This window comes from Pinus tabuliformis, chromosome 9 (genome assembly GCF_031772625.1).
Source record: "Pinus tabuliformis cultivar Carrire ecotype Pingquan chromosome 9, CPIR1, whole genome shotgun sequence".
In the NCBI taxonomy this organism is placed as follows: Eukaryota; Viridiplantae; Streptophyta; class Pinopsida; order Pinales; family Pinaceae; genus Pinus; species Pinus tabuliformis.
In genome coordinates, this window is record NC_142307.1 from 1,482,780,425 (window position 1) to 1,482,802,588 (window position 22,164).

The 22,164-nt window shown below is 38.3% G+C and overlaps 1 protein-coding gene across 3 annotated transcripts in view; it reads left to right on the forward strand.

Moving 5' to 3' along the window:
- Positions 1–22,164, forward strand: part of LOC149154221 (OVARIAN TUMOR DOMAIN-containing deubiquitinating enzyme 12-like) — a 260,615-nt gene that overhangs the window by 205,460 nt on the left and 32,991 nt on the right. For all 3 annotated transcript variants that reach the window (XM_089438168.1, XM_089438170.1, XM_089438167.1), the window contains one exon: positions 10,879–10,963. In XM_089438168.1, the coding sequence (XP_089294294.1) occupies positions 10,879–10,963 (85 nt within the window). The remainder of the gene's footprint in view (positions 1–10,878; positions 10,964–22,164) is intronic.

The following is a 22,164-nucleotide window of genomic DNA, read 5'->3' on the forward strand; positions in this document are numbered from 1 at the left end:
ACAGTCTTCCATGTGAAAGTGGCGTAGAAGATCATAGGCATACTTGGACTGGGAAAGGGAAATACCTTCCTTGGATTGCAAGACTTGAAGACCAAGAATATAATGCAAGTGTCCTAAGTTTGTCATTTCAAACTGCTTTTTAAGGCTGGACTTCACATGGTTTATAATGTTGGGATCACTACCAGTAAGGTCATCAACATAAAGAACAATGATGATAAGAGACTTACACACTTTCTTGGTGTAGACAGTATCATCAGAATGACACCTAGAAAAGCCAGTATCTAAAAGAAAGCTATCCATTTTGGCATACATAAAGGGATTTCTTAAGCCGACATACAAGGCTGGAGTCTGTTTGTATAAAGCTAGGAGGTTGTTCCATATAGATTTCTTCATGCAAGTCCCCATGCAAGAAGGAAGATTTAACATCCATCTGATGGACTTCCCATTTGAAAGAGGCAACAAGGGAAAGAAGAAGGCGGATAGAGTTCATTTTGGCAATAAGGGAGAAGGTTTCAGTATAGTCAATGCCTTCAACTTGTCAAAAGCCCTTAGCAACAAGATGAGCTTTATGTTTATCAACTTTTCCATTTGGTCCAAACTTGGTTTTGTAAACCCATTTACATCTAACAAATTTTCTTTCCTTCGGAAGAGGAACAAGATCCCATGTATCATTTGCCAATAATGAACGATATTCTTCATTCATAGCTGCGTCCCAATCTGGATGGCTTGAAGCTTCTACAAAGGTGTTAGGATCATAATTTGCTAAAGCTTGAGCCAGTAAAGAAGAGGCTCTATCGAACTGAGAACGTGTACGTTGCTGATCTGTAGGATCACCTGCAAGAGAACTTGTTGCATCCCAAGTAGCACGGACCCATTTTGGAAGCTAAGGAGCTGAAGGAGGATCCTGAGAAGGTGGGGGAGGATTGTCATCCTCGCTGTCATCATCTAAAGAAGGAATATTTTCAGAAGTAGATAGGATAGAGAGAGGTGGCACATCCGCCGAACTATGCTTGTAGGCTGATATATTTTCAACAAAGTTTACATCTCTTCTAATGATAACATTTTTGGATTTAGGTGAAAGAAGTCTATATCTTTTGACATCTTCAGAACATCCAACAAAAATACATTTTCCACTCTTAGGTTCTAAGGCTTTATGTTTCTCATTTGGAATATGGGCCAATGCTTCACTTCCAAAAACATGAAAGTGACTTACATCTGGTTTAATTGAGCTCCATGCTTCTTCTAGAGTGATATTCTTTAAAACCTTAGTAGGAGTGCGATTTACTATGTAATTTGCACAATTAATTGCTTCTGCCCAAAAATTAAGACTAAGTCCTTTAGATTGAAGCATACAATTAGGCATTTCCTTTAAGGTGAGATTCTTCCTTTTAGCTACACCATTTTGTTGTGGAGTATATAGAACAATAAGTTGCATTTGAATTCCATGCTCAGTGCAAAAGTTGATGAATTTGATGTTAACATATTCTCCGGCATTATCAGATCTTAGCTTAAGAATTTGATGTCCAGATTGTTTCTCAACAAAGGCCTTAAAGGCCAAGAACATGTTAAATACTTCACTCTTGAGTTTTAAGAAGTATACCCAAGTGCGTCTGGAGAAATCATCAATGAAAAAAGTTAAGAAATACTTGTAGCCAGAGAATGAAACCACTGGAAGTGGACCACATAAATCACTTTGCACAAGATGTAAAGGGGCTGAGGCGTGCCAAGAGGCACGTTTTTCAAAACTATCCCGATGATGTTTTCTGAGTACACATCCGGAACAAACACTATCTCTGCAAGATACCATTGGAAGACCTATCACTATATTTTCTTTACATAGATTTTGAAGGGAGTGATAGTTTAAGTAACCAAATCGCTCATGCCAAATTTTGCTCACTTCATCATTATGAGCAACAAATACCGAGGGAAGAGTTGATGACCCAAAATTATTAAACTTATGCAACCTTGTAGAATCATCAACAATTTCAGTAGCTAAAATCTGTCTAGGATCTATTAGGTCCTTAATTACAACATCGTGAGGTGAAAATTCAACAATTTTACCTTCACCTGAATGAGTTATCTGATATGCAGATAGTGGGTTGCAGGATAAGGTTGGAACACATAATACATCATTAAATTGACCATTGTCTAGATGAATAGTTCCAGTCCCTACAACACTAAGAGATCTATCATCACCAACATATATATTTTTGGTGTTACAATCATTTAAAGAAGAAAACATGGCTTTGTTTTTGGCCATGTGATAAGAAGCTCCAGAATCAATGAGCCACTCATGAGAATGAGAAGAAGAAGATACATTTAGTGCATAACCAGACCGAGATGCTTGACAACCACATGCAGAAAGTGCTATTCCTGAAGATGAAGTTGAAGTTGAAGAGTGCTCCAAATGGATGTTATGCTTCTTCATCGCTGCTTCCAAGGCTTCCATCTTCTTAAAGCATTTGGATTCTAAGTGGCCATCTCGATTACAAAAATTGCAATGTCTATCAGTATTCTTTTCTTTGTTTTTATTTGCCTTATCATTTTGTCAAATTGGTTTTTCATTTTGGGACTAAAAGTGCTTAGGACCCTTGGTTGGTTTATGACCATTCTTTTTAGGATGTTGCTTCTTAGGATTGTTTGAAATTGGTTGCTGCTGGGTGGCTAAGGCTTTCTTAGAAGAGTTTCCAAGATTAAGAAGACCAAGATGTAAGAGTTTTTCTTGTTCTCTTATGAAAGAATCACAAAAGGCATCAAAAGAGGGGGACTTGTAGGCTTGTCCTTGAGAAATAAAGGCTTTTCTAGTAGAATGGAAGGTGGAAACAAAGACAGAGTAGGCTGGTCCTAACTTAGTAAGAATGGAATAGATAAGACTACCATCTTTTTTCTTAACCTTAACACCTTCCAAGAGAAGTTTAAGGGTCTTGAACTTGGACAAAAAATCTTCTACGGAAGAAAAATTATTGGGGTCCAACGTAAGCAACTCATTTTTGAGTTGATGGGCTCTAATTTCATTTTTAATTGCAAAAACTTTATTGAACTGTTTCATTGCTTCATCAGGGGTATCAAGGTCTGCGATATGGAATCCAAAATCTACGATATGGAGTCCACGTGCTTGATCTTGTTTATTTTCCCATTTGACTGCCTTATCTTCATCTTTAGGTTTAGACTCTTGCCCTGAGGCTATTCTATAAAGACCTTTACTTTGAAGTAAATCCTCCATGTAGGACACCCATTGGAAGTAGTTGGTGCTGTCAAGAATAACTTGGCATGGATTTTCTATTTTAACAGAAATTGAAACTGTAGATGCTGAAACTAAGTGTTCCAATGGAAAGATCTCGAAAAATTAGGCCGATTAAAAAAAGGCTCTGAAAACGGCTTCCAGATGAAGAAGTTATGGCTTTTTGAAGAAAAGTTGTTGAATATGCCGACGAAGTACGTGAATGTGCTGAAGTGAATTATAATGTTATATATAAAAAAAATCCCCCCCCCCTCCCCTGCACCCCTTTCCAAACTTAATCTAATTAGCTCACTTTTAAATATTTTTTTATGTGACCTACTTTTATAAATAAGTGAAAGTCACTTTGACAATGGTATTTTATGAGCTACCCACTAAATTGTAACTTAAATAAAAGATAAAGAGACCTTAGAATTATAAGTGACTCACTATTTATAATGGGTGAGAACACTTTTACATAAAATAACTTTATAACATAAGTTACATGTGCTTTTTGAAAAAGTAACTCAACAAAAAGAAAGACTTGAACCCAAGACCTCTATTCTCATAAAATAACTTTGGACCAAGTGAGCTAGTTTAAAAGGTTAGTAATTTTTGGAAAAGGGGAAGGGTTTTTTTTTTTTTTCACTTAAGCTTTGGAGTGCGTGCTTATTTGAGAAAGACCTTTTTGCCTACAAATAAAAATCACACAACCCAAAACGAACATGCAAAAAAAACCAAACCTTACGGCTTGAAGTTAGATTTCGCCGGAAACTAAATATTTTCCTCAATGTTTCTAATTTTCAGAGATCACACTTAAGGCGCAGCGGAAAAGAGCATTCGCATGAGAAAAATCTTTCCTTTCTGTTTTTGATTTGCCCAGATCGCACAAAGTCGCGGGGCAAAGAGCATATGTAGAAATGAAATGTATAGATCAATAATAAAGAACAAAGAGATAAATAAACGAAAATAAACGAGAGATAAATAACTAAAACTGCAAATAAAGATTGTATACCTCCAGATCTTAAAAATGACGTAGCTAGGGCTACCGGAAACCTTTTCGCGGGAAAGAAAAGGGGTTCCTCACTAGAACAGATGCTCCTAACATAATAGAGCATTCCTCTCGGCCCGGAAGCGATCAGAAACAGTGGATCTAGGAAACAACAGTCGGATGAGGTTGTACTGGCTTCGGATTTGGATCACCAATAGATGCGGCTCTCAAATAGCTCCTGATACCATGTAGGAATTTACAGGGTAAGTTCCTAATATAGAACATCAAAGGACACCGCTCACAAACAGATCACAGATCAATACACCAATATTCTTGACGTGGTTAAAACCCTCATGAGGGAAATAGTGCACGGCCTGAGCCAACGCGGCCACTTCAGGGAATTTATTAATAAAAGAAAGAAAATTTACATAAGCGTCTCTCATGAATGATCACCTTACAAATGACCCTCCATGTCGTTTAAATATAGATCATGTACCAATCGGGTACTAAGCCACGGATCAAGTGTCGGTAATACCGAGGAGAGAATGAACCGTTGGCTCACTTCATGTCTAGAACATATTGTGACCGTCGGATTGTAAGTTACAAAAGTACATAGTAAAGAAACACACTTTACCTAACTCTACACTTGGCCAAGTTATACTTCACTATTTCCTATGTGTCGGAATATCCTAACATAAATGGTTTGGAATCATATGGATGCACATAAATATATCTGTTTTTTCTTTAAAATCTGAATATTTTGTGTGTTTTTGGTAAACCAGTTTTTTATTTTATTTTTTTATTCTATTTGTTTTTCCGGTTTCGACCGGTTCCCGGTCCACAAGGTTTTTGGGTTCGATGACCGGTTCGGTTATGATAACATTCATCTTGACCCATTGCATTCTTTCATCCCTTTAACAATATTGTTTCCACATTACATGGAATATATACTAACCTTTTCATAATGCTTCTCCCAAGAACCTTCAAAATGATGGTTCTTATAGGATCATGATGATCAACCTTAGCAAGATGACACCCTCTAACATAGTGTTAGATAATGCCTAGATGAACAATATGCAAAATGTTCTATCTAACTATTCTTAAAGACTAGTTGATCTCTTAGACTCTACATATGCTACATGCTTCTCTTTATGATGTTATGCAAAAATCAATATTCCTTTTTAAAGTAAACAACAATGCATGCTATCCTAAAGGAAAAATTTATCCTCATAAAGAACGTGATATACAATGTGCCTTCTTTAATAGTAAAGATCTTTCACATCTTCTTTCTTCGGCTTCTTCTTAGGTTCTCTTGTTTCCTCAACTATGTGAGCCTCACTTCTTTCCTTTCTCTTGTTGTTTTGTTGGCTTGGACAGTCCCTCTTATAGTGTCCATATTCATTGCACTTAAAGCATTGAACCTTGGACATATCTTTCTTCTTGGACTTTCTGAACTTTCCCTTCTTCAACTTCTTGACTCGAGCTAGAAAGGCTTGAGACTGTTCATCTGATCCAATGTCATCTTTTACCTTGATCCTAGATTCTTCCAAAATGCATTGAGCCCACAACTCATCAAAAGGAGTTGAATCTTTCTTAGAGTAGATGCTTGTTGCAAAGCTGCTCCATTCTGGTGGCAATGCATTTAATACATAGATGGTCATTTTCGAATAAGAAATTGTCTCTCCAAGCCCCTGCAAGTGATCTCTTAATTGAGATATCTTCATTAGAAAGGATGCCATGTCCTCATCCTTTGATTTCTTCATCTTGTATAGTTTATTCCGCAAAGACATCTTTTGTCCTAATGTACTTATAGAGTACAAGTTCACTAGCTTGTCATACATAGCCTTGGAAGTTTTCAAATTTGCAACAAATGGAACAAGAGGATCTTTAATGGATTCAACTATGATCCTTTGTGCCCTTACTTCCCTTTTCTTGTACTTTGCTAGTTCTTGAGTCTTGTCTTTGCTAGGTTCAGTAATTTCCCTAGTTACATATTCCATTACCTCATGTTCTATAAGTGCTAGGTCAATCCTTTTCTTCCATGCTAGGAAATTTGATGCTCCAATGAGCTTATTTCTCTCCTTGCATAAAGAACCCATACGACTTGTAGATTCAGACATAAAGTAATATTACACTTGATAACCAAGATTATTCTCTTCCTTGATGACGTCTTCAACCTTTCTTGATGCCCTCATGACCTTGAAGAAACTTTAATAATGCCCTTGAAAGATGTTTCCTAGGATTCCTCCAACAACAACTTTCAAGAGTGATGAATGATACCAAGATCCTTTTGATGTTTTCTTCAAAGATTCCTTTCAATGAGCCTTTACATAGATCTTCTTCTCTCAAGAGACAACCTTTCTTGTAGTCTTCATCTCAAGCCTTCCTTTGATGAGAGCTTGATGTAGTCTTGATCTTCTTTAGTGTAGAAACCCTACTTCTAGATCATTAGGTCTTTTACTTAATTTTTTCCACAAATGATTCCCCTTGACAAGCAAACCCTTCTTTGTGTCCACAAGATGATCCTTCTAGCTGCCTTCTTATTCACCTTAGCTTAGATACCCTGTTGGAAAATTCAAAGTGGTAGCTTATTAAATCAATTTTCCGTTCACCTTAATATTTGCTTGTGAACTTAGTTAGTCTTTTGGTGCTCTTTATTTAGATATTTTCATCAAACAAATATCAAGAACATAAACAATAACAATAGAGGACAAAGAATTTAGGCTCTCCAAGGGAGAACCCAGAAGACGCCTCTTCTTATAGAATCCGCTTCAGATGAGACAACAAAGACCCAAACACTAGACCAAGTCCTTCGCCAAGTACCAAGTTAGTCCTTCCAACAAGTCCTTCCTTGATCTAGCACCAACCAACTTCTAACTGCAACTTCGACCTGCTAGCTACAACATTGCTATTTCGATTTGAAATTTCGGCCCCTGTAGCAGCGATAGAAACCATAATCTAGCTTCCTCTTGAGACTTTCCTTGAGCAAGACAACTCCTCCCAAGGTCAGCGAGGTCAAGATAGAGTATTCTCCTTCCAACAACAAGAGACTGCACTTTGTCCTCCTACAATTTCGGCCTCCTTTGCAGTTGTAAAAACCCTAGACTTTCACGTGTGAGAGAGAGATAACCCAAAAAGAGTTGTTCTTCCTCTAGACCTTCCCTCTTTTTGTCTTCTGCTTCCTAGCTATAGATCGAACTTTTTCCTTGAGATTGAACTTCTTGGTGAGTGACAAATGAGGTCTTGAAATGCTCCTTTATATAACCTTTCCAAGGGGTTGAATTCCCTCTTTTAGGCCGACTTGAAGCTGCCAGGATTGAATTTTACTTTTGGAGTTTCCAAGACTTTCTAGACTCAAAATAATTCTTTTCCAATTACATTTTGCCCAGAACGGTCTTATAACTCATGACAATAAATCCTAAGACCTACAAACCCTAGAAGCATGAAGAACATGCTTTTACCTAGAAGACCGTCAATAAGAAGCATGAAACCCATGCTTTAATAATAACTTTCTTTTTTTATTTTTTTTATTTTGTTTGTTACATAGGATGCATATTGAAATGAGTACAACAACAATTATGAAGACCGAAACTAGTTGCATTTTCAACATGGAGGGGAGTGAAAAATGTGGAATGGGAAAACGAGACTGCACTACCAAAATTGGGATATCCTAAGTAGTGACCATCCTAAAGCTATAGGCCAGTAGGGGAGATCTCATGGGACTAGGGTTCAGGATTAATCCCCCATTTAAGGTGAGGTGAGGAAACAAGACTATAGTCAAAACCCTTCCTCCTTCCAAGTCACCCAATAATCTATACCCAAGTGCGCCGAAAAGAAAAACAAGCATAAGCACCCAATTGCACAATAAAAGACATACCTTTAGGATTGGATGGCCCACCTTCAAACATACGCTCTTGACACATGGGCGAGGGGACACATGACTAGCTCACGGAGCAGAGAAAACTGGCACAATATCAACTACACTAGTGGCTATTAGGGGCTGTTGGCTGCCGGCTGAAGACATATCTAGGAGAAAAATTCTTCTATGGGGTCACCCACTGGTGGCAAGGGCTATTGGCTATCGACTGAAGACAAATCTGTGAGAAAAATTCTTCTATGGGGTCACCCATTGGTGGCAATGGCTGTTGGTTGCCGACTGAAGACAAATCTGGGAGAAAAATTCTTCTATGGGGTCACCCATTGGTGGTGGGTAACAAGACCCATAAGACAACCGCTTAGGAGATTATTAATTTAATTAACTACTTCCTAATGTTAGAGTTAGGAAAAATTAAACGACCTAATGTCAACATGTAAATAAATCTCATCCCTTCATCAAGATTTAATCTCATCCATTGAAGGTGATGGCGGGTCTAGGCCGACTTGTAAGGGGAAATAGGGTGTAGAAGTGGCTAGTTCGATTGGCATAGAGTGTGTGTGTTAGCTCTACAAGAAGGAGTTAGGGTCTCAACAGTCAACAAGCAAGATCAACGACCAAGAGGGAGAGAAAGAGAGGGCCGAACAATTCTATCTCAGCCCATCTACAACTTAGCCAAACAAAACACATGCGTAGAGAAAGGTTGTACTGCGCGGTTGTACAACACGTACAAGTTTGCATGGAGGCCATATTATGCTACCATACATTAGCCAAAGTGTGCAGGGGCTGATTTTTTTTTTCTTGGGAGTTGTTCAAAGGGTTTTTGTTGTAGAAGAGAAGTGTGCTCCCTTGGTGTAATAATTTATGAAGATTATTTTGTTGAAGCTAATACAAAAACACACAGTTTGTAGGTTTCCCCCAGAGTTTGGGTTTTCTAGGTATATCTGGTGTTTTATGTGTTGCATGTGTTTGCCTTCAGTTCTATTTACTTCCATTGTGCACATGGTTAGAAAATTCAGTTGTATTTGTGATTTAAGTTTCAAAACAATAGTTTAGTTGTTTTCTAGTTGCTTGCTTAGTAAATTGTAAATCAATTATTGGGTTTTAAGGAAATCTAACAACTAGCCCAATGAATGGAGATGAATGAAGGGAAAAATGGAAAGTGTTAAGTATGAAATATCTTGGACTCATTACTTCAATCAGAGCCTACCTAGTAGTGCCCTTCCTAAAATCCTAAGGCCTCAGAGGAGGTCCCACCGGACTTGAGTCAAAGACTAACCTCCCAAGTGATGTGAGGTAACAAAAATATAGTCAAGATCGATCAATTATCTAGTTTGCCCCTTGATCCATATTAGTATGCCCATAGTGTTAAGTGAAGGCACATGATTTCAAAATGGTTAAAGTACTTGTCAATGGATGACCCACCTTCTTTTAAGAAGGAAAGCTGGATGGGAGAGAGAAATCCGATCGGAGCAAGTAGGGTTGCTGTCTGGCTAGCTGTCCAAGGAGGACAATTTTTTTCTCTTAGGGTTACCCACTTTTTTGTGGGTAGTCCGTAGTAGTGGCCCCATGATCATATAAGGTTGCTGTCTGGCTAGCTGTCCAAGGAGGAGAAATTTTTTCTTTTAGGGTTACCCACTTTTTTGTGGGTAATAGGGGCTCCAACTTAGGGAGATGTGCTCACTGTAGGCTGCATGATCCATGTGCTTGAATGAGGTGTGCATGAGAACTCTAGCAATCCCTGGGGCTGATAGCCCTATTACCTGTACACTCACAACTTGTTGATAGTGAGTAGGGTGCTGAAAGTCACCCTTGCAATATAGGGTAAAAGTAGTATTAAAATAGAATGTTAGCTACAAAGATGCATGATATCTAGTTATTCTTATGCACATCAGCATGAACAATATCAAAAGTAGGATGCGCACACAGGAATGCAGGACATACAAAGACAATGCAGCTACTTACTCATGAATGCATCAGGTTCCACTAAAAGAGGTGAGGTGCTTGCCTTCTACTGGTGATAACAAGTGCTCTCCATTAAGGTTCGCTATGGAGAAGTAACCTACCCCTACTTTAGCAAGTTCTCAAATTTTCTCCATATTCCGAGATTTAGGTTGCCAAATTTCAAGGCTTTTTTCCTGATTCCTGAGTTGTTGACCCTGGCTGATTTTTTTACCGACACCAAGTTTTGCAACACAAATTACAACCTGTAATAAATGAAGTGAACTCATATTGATTTATAATGACACAAGCATAAGGTTGAATCTATTAAAAGGGATTATTATTAATTTATCCTTAAACAGTATTTTGGGTTATTTTAGTAGGAGTCAGCACAAACTATTTGCATAGCATGCTTGCAACTAAGTAGCATTCATATTGAGTTCTGTTGGCTTTCATTAGCCCTTGGCTCTTGTCCTACATTTCTCCCATGCAGTTTCAAATTTTAGTTACATAAGAAGTTTTGGTTTTGAGCTCAAGGTACATCACTTATATGCACCTTTAGTTCAAATAAAGGTTCTGTTTTCAAATTTTCTACCTATCTGTATCTTTACTGAAACAGAAAGTGAGCTCTAGACCCCCTATGTTTCCCTTGGTTGCATTTGCTCCTGTAAGTTCAGTGGACAGAAATTTCATTTAGATACAGTCATTTTGTAGAACAGGAAGACTTTTTAAGATATCAGTGTTGATGCTATGCAAATATCCATATTGGCCTTAATACTGTTCAACTATTATGATCTCTAGGATCAATTGTGTTATGTGGGATACAAGGAGTCTGACATGCCTTTGATGATGCAGTATGGAGTTAAAATATGTGTGGTGACATCCTTCAAGGATACTTGCTTCATTGAAATTCTACCAAAAGTTCAACGTTCAAAACGAGGTATGCCCATAGATTATTGTATTTTCCCTTAGAAATTTGTATGGCAAATTTTAATCATCAGATCTCAATATCATGAGTTTATCAAGATCAGTGTAAATGATAAATAGAATTGTATTAGTTTTCTATAGAATTTGAAATTTTCTCACTCAGCTTGATAAGCTTGAGGACATGGACAAATCATATATACCATGTGGCCAGGTGAGGCTTGAATCAAAACTATGTGGAGATTTGTTGCAGTGTATTTTATGCCATTAGCACCAATGTTTTAGCAATTTTATGAGTTTAAATATTGAAATAAGTAATCTTTTTGCGATTATCAGCTATCAATAGGGTTTTAGTGAAAGCCTTCAAGAGTATCTTGCTACTCCTAGGCAAGCAGACCTGCTGTCCTAAGTATGGTACATCATTACTACGCATTTTAATAGTAAATACAACACTTAATTGAATATGTTGATGAGATATTCTTTGGCTTTTCAGTTATTAATAATATCTTTTTTCATTTGTGCTATCACAAGAATTAGTGCTTGGTCCTGAATACTTTTTACATCATTCCTGAATATTTTAAATAGCAAACAAATGCACTAAAACCAACTGAATGTATTCGAGGAGTTGATGGAGATTTCATTTCCATCAACATCTGATCTTTTCTGTGTTCTCACTAGTAGTATCTGGTGCCTGGGCCTTACAGATTTTGGCAGTTGAGCCATTTTTGATTGATTGTGTTAAAATATTTCTTAGCTGAGACTGCTGAATGTGATGGATCTGGTGAAGCTCACCACATCCAAATGAAGTCATTTAAATTGGTTCCTACAGATGAAATATGGTTTAGTTCTTACAATCTTTAGAAACTTATCTACTTCACATTTGCATTTGAAAGGTGTTGACCAATATTTGTTTGAAGCTTTTAACTGTCATCCATTTTATATTTGTGCCAAAATGTGCATTCTACAGCTGGTTATGGGGGAGATGTGTCATGACTTATGAGTGTAAAGCTGATATGGCATTTGCTTTTCACATAATTTTTTTTAATATACTTTAATAATAACCTGCATAGATCCATCTTTACCCTGACTTTATTGAGCACCAAAAGGGATCAAATCCTTCGAGATCATAACCTTTCAACAATATTTGCATTAACAAAAAAGATTTGCACCTTGTAGGGTTTAAATCCTCTCAGCACTTGATATATTAGGGGTTAAGATGGGTCTCAGTTGGTAGGAATAACAATCAACATAATTTTAATGATATATCTATCAGGATGGTCTAATGTACTATGTCATATGTGTTACTTGATAGTACATGTCATAGTTTGGGTCATTTGGATGACCCACTGTCGAAGGTTATGCTATTCTTAATAGCCATGATATTATCCTTATCCTAAGGTAAGAACAAGATTGTTGAACTCCTTACTTGTAGTTGACTTAGTGGATAACTGCAGAATCTTGAGTGACTCACTACCATGATCCTCAATTGAAATAGCTACTGAACTGAGCATCATTGCTATTCTTACATGTTCTCCTATTTCACTAAGTCTCATATCTTCTCTATGTAAGGCATGAGGGTGATGAAAGAGCTAAAGAGAACAAGAGAGAGAGAGGGCGCGTTGAAAAAAGGTCATCATTTTATTAGTCAAAGTCCCCATTGTGGACTCCTAGGATTAATAAAGAGTGACTAAAGTCATTGTATATTGTATGAGACCCTTCTTGGGCTTTCGAATGATGTAAAAAGAATTATTGCCGAGTCAAAGATGAATTAAGTAATCTCCACACCAAATCAGCCTCAAGAAGATCAAGTCGGCCTCAACCGAGCAATTCAACCTCACCAAAAGCCTATATATTGAAGCAGATCGAACTCATTTGGACTCACTCTCTCCCACAAGTTCGATATCCAAGAAAGAGCTGGGAAAAGTGTGAACGTGAAGGAGGCGGCTAAAAGGAGTCTTGAGTTTGGTCAAGAAGGAAGGAAAGGACAAAAGTTAATCTTTGGGATCTCTCTCTCTCTTGTGTGGGCTAATTTAGGAGATCAAAGTCTACTTGTCAAAGTCGAAGCTGCTGCTTTTGCCTATTGATGCCGGAATATGCCAAGTCGAAGTTGATGGGGTTGAAGTGTTGTTGCTACTATGTCGAAGGTTGGATCGAAGAAGGAAAGGCTGGCTTGATGTGGAGGAGGTCTGTGTCTAGGTTGAAGAGTCTCAAGAAAACTATTGAAGGAAGATATTTTGATTGGTTTTCCCTTAGATAGGAGTTTTGCCCTGGCAGAGTGCCTACATCTTGTGTCTTGTGTTTTTGTGATGTTCATGCACGCATAATTTGGTAATTGCTTGATGAAAGATAATATAACAAATAAGTAAAAGAAGCCAACATAATTCACAAGTAATTATCAAGAAAGAGAAATCTAACCCTAATTCTATTAGCATTGATTTCTCAACATGGTATCAGAGCTAAGGTCGAAGAAGATTGAAGATCACTTCGTTGGCTTGAAGGAAGTGATTACTTCCTCTATGATAAGAATGGGATTCAATTCTACAGGAAGATGGATCAAGAAGATTGTCTACTACTTATTCAACAAGGTCAAAAGTCAAGGGTTCTTAGCTTCATTTACAAGATAACTTAATGATGATAATGCTTGGATCATTGATAGTGGAGCATCAAGGCATATGACAGGGGAAAGTAAATAACTACAAACTCTATCAAAGGAACCATCTTCTCATGCAGTGGAATTGGGAGACAACAAAAGCTATGCTTTTAGAGGCTTGGGATCTGTTATCACTCCAAAATTTCTTCTAAGTTGTCAGAAAAAGAAATGATAGAGGTAACCACAAACCAACTTTGGAGATCGGGATCTAGCCTTCCTAATCTCAGAGAGGGCTCTCTCTTTTTGATTTAACTTTGTTTAGTTATTTGACTTAGGCTAGTTATGATTGTGCTTGGGTTTTTTATTTGAATTTGGGTGGTGGGATCACTTACTTAGATGAAAAGAGGGTTGCTTTTACCATTGGGCTATGGGGTCAAAATGCTAGACAAACAAGACTGGATCAAGTTCTAAAAACAATGTCTATAGGGCAAGATAGAGGAGTTACTACAGATCTCAAAGGCTTGATGGTGAAATGGTTTCCAATCGGATCCAGGGAGTAATTCGGGGTTCCTTAGGCCGGATTATGAAGAGAAATGAAAGAGGTCAATCGGGATGGGAGAGCAATTAAGAGTTCTCAAATCTGGATATTAGAGGAAAACATATAAATGATTAACTGTGCAAAAAAGAGTGTACTTAAACAAATTCTAAGTTAAATTTCCAGTTAATTCATTCAAATTTAGATAACATTTAAGTTTATGAAACACATAAGAAAGTAACAAAATCAGACAAAGAAGATACTTCACTACAATAGCTCATCTCATGAATCCTGTAATGCAATCTTTTTATTACTTGTTCCAGTCTATTGACTTGAAAATTGGTAAATTGGTACAATAACCCTTAGGTTTAAGATCAAAATAACTCACAAATGTATAGCAATCCACCCTCAATACTTCGAATTATGCAGTATTTATACAAAAATATTATAGAAAATATCCCAAACTATCTTGGGAACTCTTTTGGGAGAAAGAAATATCTTCATGCAAGAAGATAGAGATAGCTATTGAACTGCTGCTTGCTGTCCTTGTTATTTAGGTTCTGCTGGCTTTGATCTTTTGATATTTTGCACTTAAATCTGCTTTGCTGTTTGGTCTTCATTCTGGATGTTCTATTTACTTTGACCTTTCATCTGATACAATTTGACCTGGATGACCTGTCAATATCCTTTTACTATGCCCTTTTACTTTTAATGTAAATTTTATATTTTTACTGTACATTTCTATAGTAAATCATTTAGTTTTTCCCATGTCTCAGCATTTGGTAATTGGATATTGAGCATCTTGTTGTAGATCTCATCTGCCTCTGTATACTTGGCAAAAGTGGGCTTATTGACAAAAAGGTGTTTTACCTCATGTTGGAGGTAAAACAAATTCTCAAAAGTTTGATACAATACTTTGCCAGTAGGTATACCCTTCATGGATGAAGTATTTACCTGATCTCTGGCCACTTCTCTGGTCCTTTTATTATAGTCTTCCTATGTCATTAACTTGTCGTTGATAACCAAGGGATTTGGTAAACCCTTTTGCCTCAAAATTTCGAACTTCACCATGAATCTGTTAATGGACAATTGCATAGTTTGACACTTATCCTCTAGGTTCAACATCAAATTCCTCTTGGTGAGATCTCTTTTAACTTCCAAAATTGTACCTGTTCTGTCAGGTATCTCTAATTCTTGTTGCTCATACTTATTGTTGGAGTTGAGGAAGTGAATGATCCTTGCAGCTTCCTCTGGCATATCTCCAAATTCTGCTTTGACTCTTTGAATGGCTTCTGTAGCTTGCTTTATTAGATCAATTTGTTCAAAAATAACCTCGATGGATGGCCAAATATCATTGACTGAGTCAATGATAGTGGCCCACAGTTACTCCTTAGCCTGACCTAGAGGTTCATTCAGTGTTAGTTCCTTCTTCGGGCTTTTGATTCTTTTGGTCATCCTTGTAGATTTCTACTGTTCTTCTCTGCGCATGATCTGGGCAAGCTTGTAATCTGTTTCCAGGCTGGTCACTTTTTCCTTAAACCTGTTCATCTCAGTGGTCTGAATAGACATTTCTTCCATTGCTTTGACCAACTTGTTTGCCTCATCACCTGTAGACCCTGTTGCTGATGTAGTTGGTGTAGATGTTGGCAGTGTTGTGGCCATTGGAGCCGTGGGAGCTAAGGATGCCGCTAAAGTAGAAGGTACAGTAGTGGTAACTGTTGGGATGACAGTTGCAGGAGCATCAACAAGACTAGCTTGTTTAAGCTGAATCAAGCTATCCAATTCTTTCTCCATCTCCTATAACTGATCATTCAGCTGCAGCACTAGGTCCATCATTTTTTCATGATTGGTTTGGCTCTCCAGGACCTCCTCTGTCTATGGGTGTTGTAAATGTGGCAGCATGAGTTGTTTCTTGAAGGCTGCTATATCCTCATTCTTCTTTTTGATCAGCTTTTCAGTAGCCTTAATGTCACTTGGATCATGGCCCAACTCAATGACCAAGTCCTCTAATGACTTTATCCTGTTGTCTTTGGCCTGTGAGGAGGCCTTCTCCAATTTGTACTGGGCTGTCACATTATCTAGTGAATCCTGCAACCTGTGTGCAACCATGGCTTTTCCTGTTAGGGTGGAGTAAATCATTTCTCCAGCCTGCTTGTGGAACTCTATTTGGTCAATGGGATGAACATCCCTGGCCAATACCTCAAAATTAGTCTTCTTATAGTCAGCCGAGGTCTTTGGTTGCTGAACAGTGGGCTGCAAAAATGATACCTGCATCTTTCCTGCTTTAATGTCAAAGGCTGACATTAACCTGCTCTGGTTGGCTGGTGTATGTTTGAAGTATTGGGCATATGTCTCTGCCTTCAACTTCTCATTCCTCATCTTTATTTCTTTGTACCTGTCTTTGATGTCTTTTTCTCTGTCAGCTGGCCTGACAAAGGAAGAAACCTCAACACTTTGTTGTCTTTCAATCAATTGAGTGTTGGAGGTTGATGGTTGCTGTGTTTCACCTGATGCAGCTGTGTCTTTGCTCCTCTGCCCCATTGTTTCAGTGTCAGTTATTTCCACTGATTCAATGTTCTCCTCCTGTTCAGACACAAGATTCAACTTGGGCCTTTTTTTGAGCTCAAATAGCTCATCTGTAGTCTCCATGGCAGAACTGGATGCCTCTTCCCTATTCCTCTTTGGATTCTTCTCCTCATTGGCTGGGGTCTGTAACACAGGAGGATTACTCATTGGTTCCCCTAGTTCTGGAACCTGCAGGAAAGAGCTCTGGTCAAATTGCTTTTCTAGATCAATGAGTGTGTTCTCCACATCCACAACTGTGCTATCCATATCAATCAATGTATTTTCCAACCACTCAGATTGGTTGGCAAACTGTTCAATGTCAAGTCTTGGGTGGTGGATGTAAGGTCCCAATTTGACCCCGAGTCTTAGCTTGTTTATGACCCCATGAGGGTCATACTGCCACATGAAGCTGTTGCTGAACTTCATCTGTTGTAGTATTTTATTAGCCTCTGGCCCAACCTCTCTGTTATTGGAAATGAATGGGCCCAATTGGTTTTTCATCTTAAATTGGGTCTTCTTCCTAACAGATAGGAAGTAGACCTCATCAGAGTTGATGATTTGTCTGAAGTACTCAAGTGCAAATATCCTCATAGGGAGGTATTTGGGCAACTTGTAAGGGGCTAATTGGCAGCCATAAACCCTGATTTCAGTGTGGTTCTGGTACAGGTACCAGTCTCCCACCTTGTTGTTCTTAGCCAATTGTAGCACCCTCTTGATTTCTTGGCTGATTCTAGGTTGAGTGTTACTAGTCAGCATGTTCATGACTGGGTAGACGAATGAATATATGAAGTCTTTGTATGTAAATGCTATGGAGAATTTCTGGATTAAGGGTGTCAAGAAGACTATTGATCTCTCTTTTCCCTTGGTATCCAACTTCTGGATGCTTACAGGGAACTTATCTGCTTGGTAATATAAAAGCATGTGAAACAACACTGAAGAGTACTTGAAAACTCTTTCAGTGGCCAGTCTTGTAAATTGTTTATGTATTCTATCTGCAATGAACTGAGCATAATTGTACATGATAGAAAGAGGCTTGCCTGGGGTAAAAATGGACAGGAAGGCCAGGATGACCTCATCCACATGCTCATCTGTGGTGTATCCTAGGATGCATGAGAGCATGGTGATTATATGTCTGCCTGTTTCTGAAAAAATAGTGGCAGCATAGGGTGGGGTATCTGTAGGAGTATGGCGGTCTTCAATGATGAAAGTCTGGAAGATTTGCCTTATCTTAACCAGGTCCAGGGTGATATACAGGTCCAATAGGTCTCCAATGGATAGAGGGGTCTGATTTTGGCTAGGTTGGACTTGAAGCATTTGGTTGATGGACTTTGGTGTAATGGTGAATAACAATTGCTGGTCTGGGGCAACAATAGCCCTTTGGCTAGGGATATAGCATGCATGACAAAAATGTATGATATCAGGGAATGGGTGAACTTCTGGGAATAGGTATTTGGGTAAATTGGATTCCCAAAGGTGGATGTCATCTGCATGGTTCAGAAATCTGTCCTTACTCCAGCAGTGGAGCCTTAGAAGGTTGGCTAGGGTAGCAGTGTCTTTTATTTGGAAATCCCTGTCTGCTAGTGCCAAATGGTTGATGTCCAGGTGAGGGGTTGATACAAGTCTCACATCTAGAGAGGTGTGTGAAGCCATTTTTAGGGGGAAAGGTGTGAATTAGGCTTGTATAGGCTATAGAGTGAGGCTTTGAAAACTCTGGTGTAGTGAGAGGGTAATTTGCAGTTTGCAAAAGAGGGGTTTGGGTATTCAAGTGGAAATACTCTTCAATTTAGGGGAAAATCAATTAAATTCAATTAATTAATCTTTGAATTAACTATACGCTTTCAAATTGAGAGGTCTGTTCTGGTTTTTTCTCAAAATACCTGGAAATTGGTGGTTCAGGCTGCAAACTGGTTTTAACGGTGACTGTAGATGGTACGATGGTTTCAGCTGTGCACTGGATGCTTGAATTGGGCGTTTGGATCTTGTTCAGTAGGTAAACAATGGTCAATTTCAGTTGCGGAGGCTCAAGGTGGCGCAGGAAAGCTTATGCAGCATTCACAGTGAAAACACTATGAAAAGAGTCGAAATGGGCTTCTTTGACCTTTTAACTGACAACGATTAGAATCTGGTGTGGAATTCATAAATGAACAGTGAACGATTTTGGCTTTTGGTGGGGAAGCGGTTTTAGGGACCATCACACCGCTTTTGGTAGGCAGGCAGTATTTCCTTGAGAGCACGCGATTTCGCTTGGAGCTGCGACGTAGCAGAATAGGGCCTAGGCAAAACCGCGAATCTCATGTGCTCTCGGGCTGGTAAAGGTCGGAGAAGGAATGAGCACGATATGGATGTGCGCTGTCGGAACTGGGGGTGGAAGATCGGACGACTGTCACAGTCAAGATGCACGGAGGGAACAGGGGTGAAGATTTGCGGGGCTCGGGAGATTAATTACAACTAATTGTAATTAATTAATGAATAAGGCGGGGATTATATATAAGCGAGGGTTAATGGAGTGGGACTAGGGTTTATTATGGCGGGGTTTTCTTAACCGCACCAAAGGTGGTGGGTTAAAAGATTTTTCGGAAAATATGAATTCGGGGAATTAATTAAATAATGTGGGAGGGGGGGGGGATAAAACTTAGGATAAGGGGGTTTCATGGGTTTTTAGGTAAAATAGGGAAATTAATAAGGGGTAAGGTGATTTTTTCAATGGGGAATGGGTTTCACACTAGGGGTAAGGGTCAAAATGAAGGTAAAAGGGTATTTTTATAAGAAATGAGGGGAAAATGGGGAAATTAGTAAATAAGTATGTGGGGGGGAGGAAATGAAATGAGGGGAGGTTAATCAAATAAGCTAGTGAACATCCTTTCACTCTCATAAATGCTCCTGCACACTGAAACATAGGATTAAGCATGATAAATGTGCTTACGATTTAACAACCTGGTACATCTGCAACCTTTCTTCTACCTACCCTTTACTTATCCTAACATTGTTTCTTCATTTTATTGGGTGCATTTAAGCTAGCATACCCTTTCTTTCCTTTCATTTTGGCAAGCAAACTATCTAATTCTAACCTTATAACTTCCAATGGCTCAGATTAAGTTTATGAGCACATTTTTATTTCTCTACTAACTACTGATCTGACAAGGTTAAACAGTTTGGCTAGATCTTTATTCTCTATCTATAAACATGAAATTTAAAGAATGAATTAGTCAAGATTAAGCTATTTGACTTATCATGGGCTGTGGCATTTATGACGAGCTACACACAACCATTATTTTGCACATAAAAGTAAAAGCAGTGGCACTTGAATTTGCGCACTTTCATGATCTGTTTTTGTTTGGGGTTCATATTTTTCACTTTTTTGATATTTTCTTTTTCTTTTCGTCCTTTGATTATTCTTTTAGGACATACCCTCTTTACATTTCTTAATTTTTAATATGGAAAACATTTTACAGAAAGCAAAAGTATGTACAATATTACAAGACTAACCATAGCCAATTCAAAATTATGAATCCTATTATTATAGGACCCTAACAGAATCAACATCTTTGAAGCTAGAGAATGGAGCAAAACTACATCTCAACAACATACTCTCTGCACTGACAAGGTCACTTAATGATGATAATGCTTGGATCATTGATAGTGGAGCATCAAGGCATATGACAGGGGAAAGTAAACAACTACAAACTCTATCAAAGGAATCATTTTCTCATGCAGTGGAATTGGGAGACAACAAAAACTATGCTTTAGAGGCTTGGGATCAACATCTTTGAAGCTGGAGAATGGAGCAAAACTACAACTCAACAACATACTATATGTTTTAGGTTTGAAAAATAATTTTCTCTCAATTTCTTGCTTAGAACATAAAGGGGATAGAGTTGCTTTTGTTGATGGAAAGGTCTTGGTTTGGGGAAAAGATTCAAGTATTGATAAATCTAGGGTTATTGGAGTTCGTGAAGGAATCTTGTATAGAGTCATTACACCACCTCCTCAAGCCCTAGTTCATATGGAAATCAATCCCATTGAGCTATGGCATAGAAGATATCGTCATCTTCACTACAAGGTCATTCCCACTCTTAAACATCTACTTCATGGCATCCTCGATATCAATGAAGATTGTGAAGGAGTTTGCAAGGGATGCTCTTTCGGAAAACATAGAAGAAAACCATTTTCAAATAGTGAAACAAGGTCTAAAGAAATATTAGACCTTATGCATTCTGATTTGTGTGGGCCCATGTTTGACAAATCGCTTAGAGGTCATCTGTACTATGTAACATTTATTGATGATCACTCTAGAAAGACATGGCTCCACCTTCTCAAGAAAAAGGATGGAGTATTTGAGAAATTCAAGGAGTTTAGATGTGAAGTGGGAACCCTAACCGAAAGGAAAACAATGGTGGGGAATACACTTATAAAGAATTGATTGCATATTGTAAAGAAGCAGGAATTAAGAGGGAGCTTATTGTTCCCTACTATCTCGAACAAAATGGAGTGGCCGAAATAAAGAATAGAACAATTGAAGAAGGTTTACGAACAATGCTCCTTGATCAAGGATTACCGAAATTTCTATGGGGAGAAGCAACAATGATAGCTGTATTATGTATATATTCAAAATAGAAGTCCTCATAGAATTCTTTGAAATATGACACCCAAGGAAGCATTCACAGGGAAGACGCCAAGTGTGAACCATTTCCAAATCTTTGGGAGTCCTGCCTACGTCCACATTCCAAGGGGCAAATGAAAGAAGCTAGATTCTGCAAGCATCAAAGGGATCTTCGTTGGCTATAGTCTCTCCTCAAAGGCATATAGAATCTGCATCAAGGAAGGGAGACACATTGAAGTAAACATGGACGTTATATTTGATGAAAATCAAGCCTACAAAAGATCGAAGGATATTCCTATTGATTCCGATGACAAAGATCTACCTATATTTGAGGAAGAAGAAGTATAACCCGACATCCCTTCCACAATTCAAGAAGAAGAAGAAGGACCAAGTGAGCATATTCAACCTGTGGTCATGCCGAACGCAAGGAAGAGGCCAAATTGGTTAAAATCTACTATTGAAGATGTTGAAGGACATGGAGCTGTGAAATGAACCTTTAGAGAAAGTAAAAGGCTAAAGAGATATTTTGGATATGCTGCATATATGACAAGACTAATTGAAGCCAAACCATGTACATTTGAAGAATTTGCTCATCAAGAAGTATGGAAGAAAGCTATGTAGGTAGAATATCAATCCATCATGAAGAATGGGGTTTGGGAAATAGTGACAAATCGGTTGTGACCTCGAAATACATCTACAAGATCAAACAAACTGTTGATGGAAGTATAGATAAATACAAGGCCATATTTTTTGCAAGGGTTTTCTCTCAAACGGAAGGCATAGATTATGAGGAAACCTTTGCATCCACTGTAAGGTATACTACCTTTAGATATTTGGTTTCATTGGCTGCTACAGTGGGATGGAGTATCCATCAAATGGACGTGAAGACGACATTTTTGAATGGGACCATCGATGAGGAATTATACA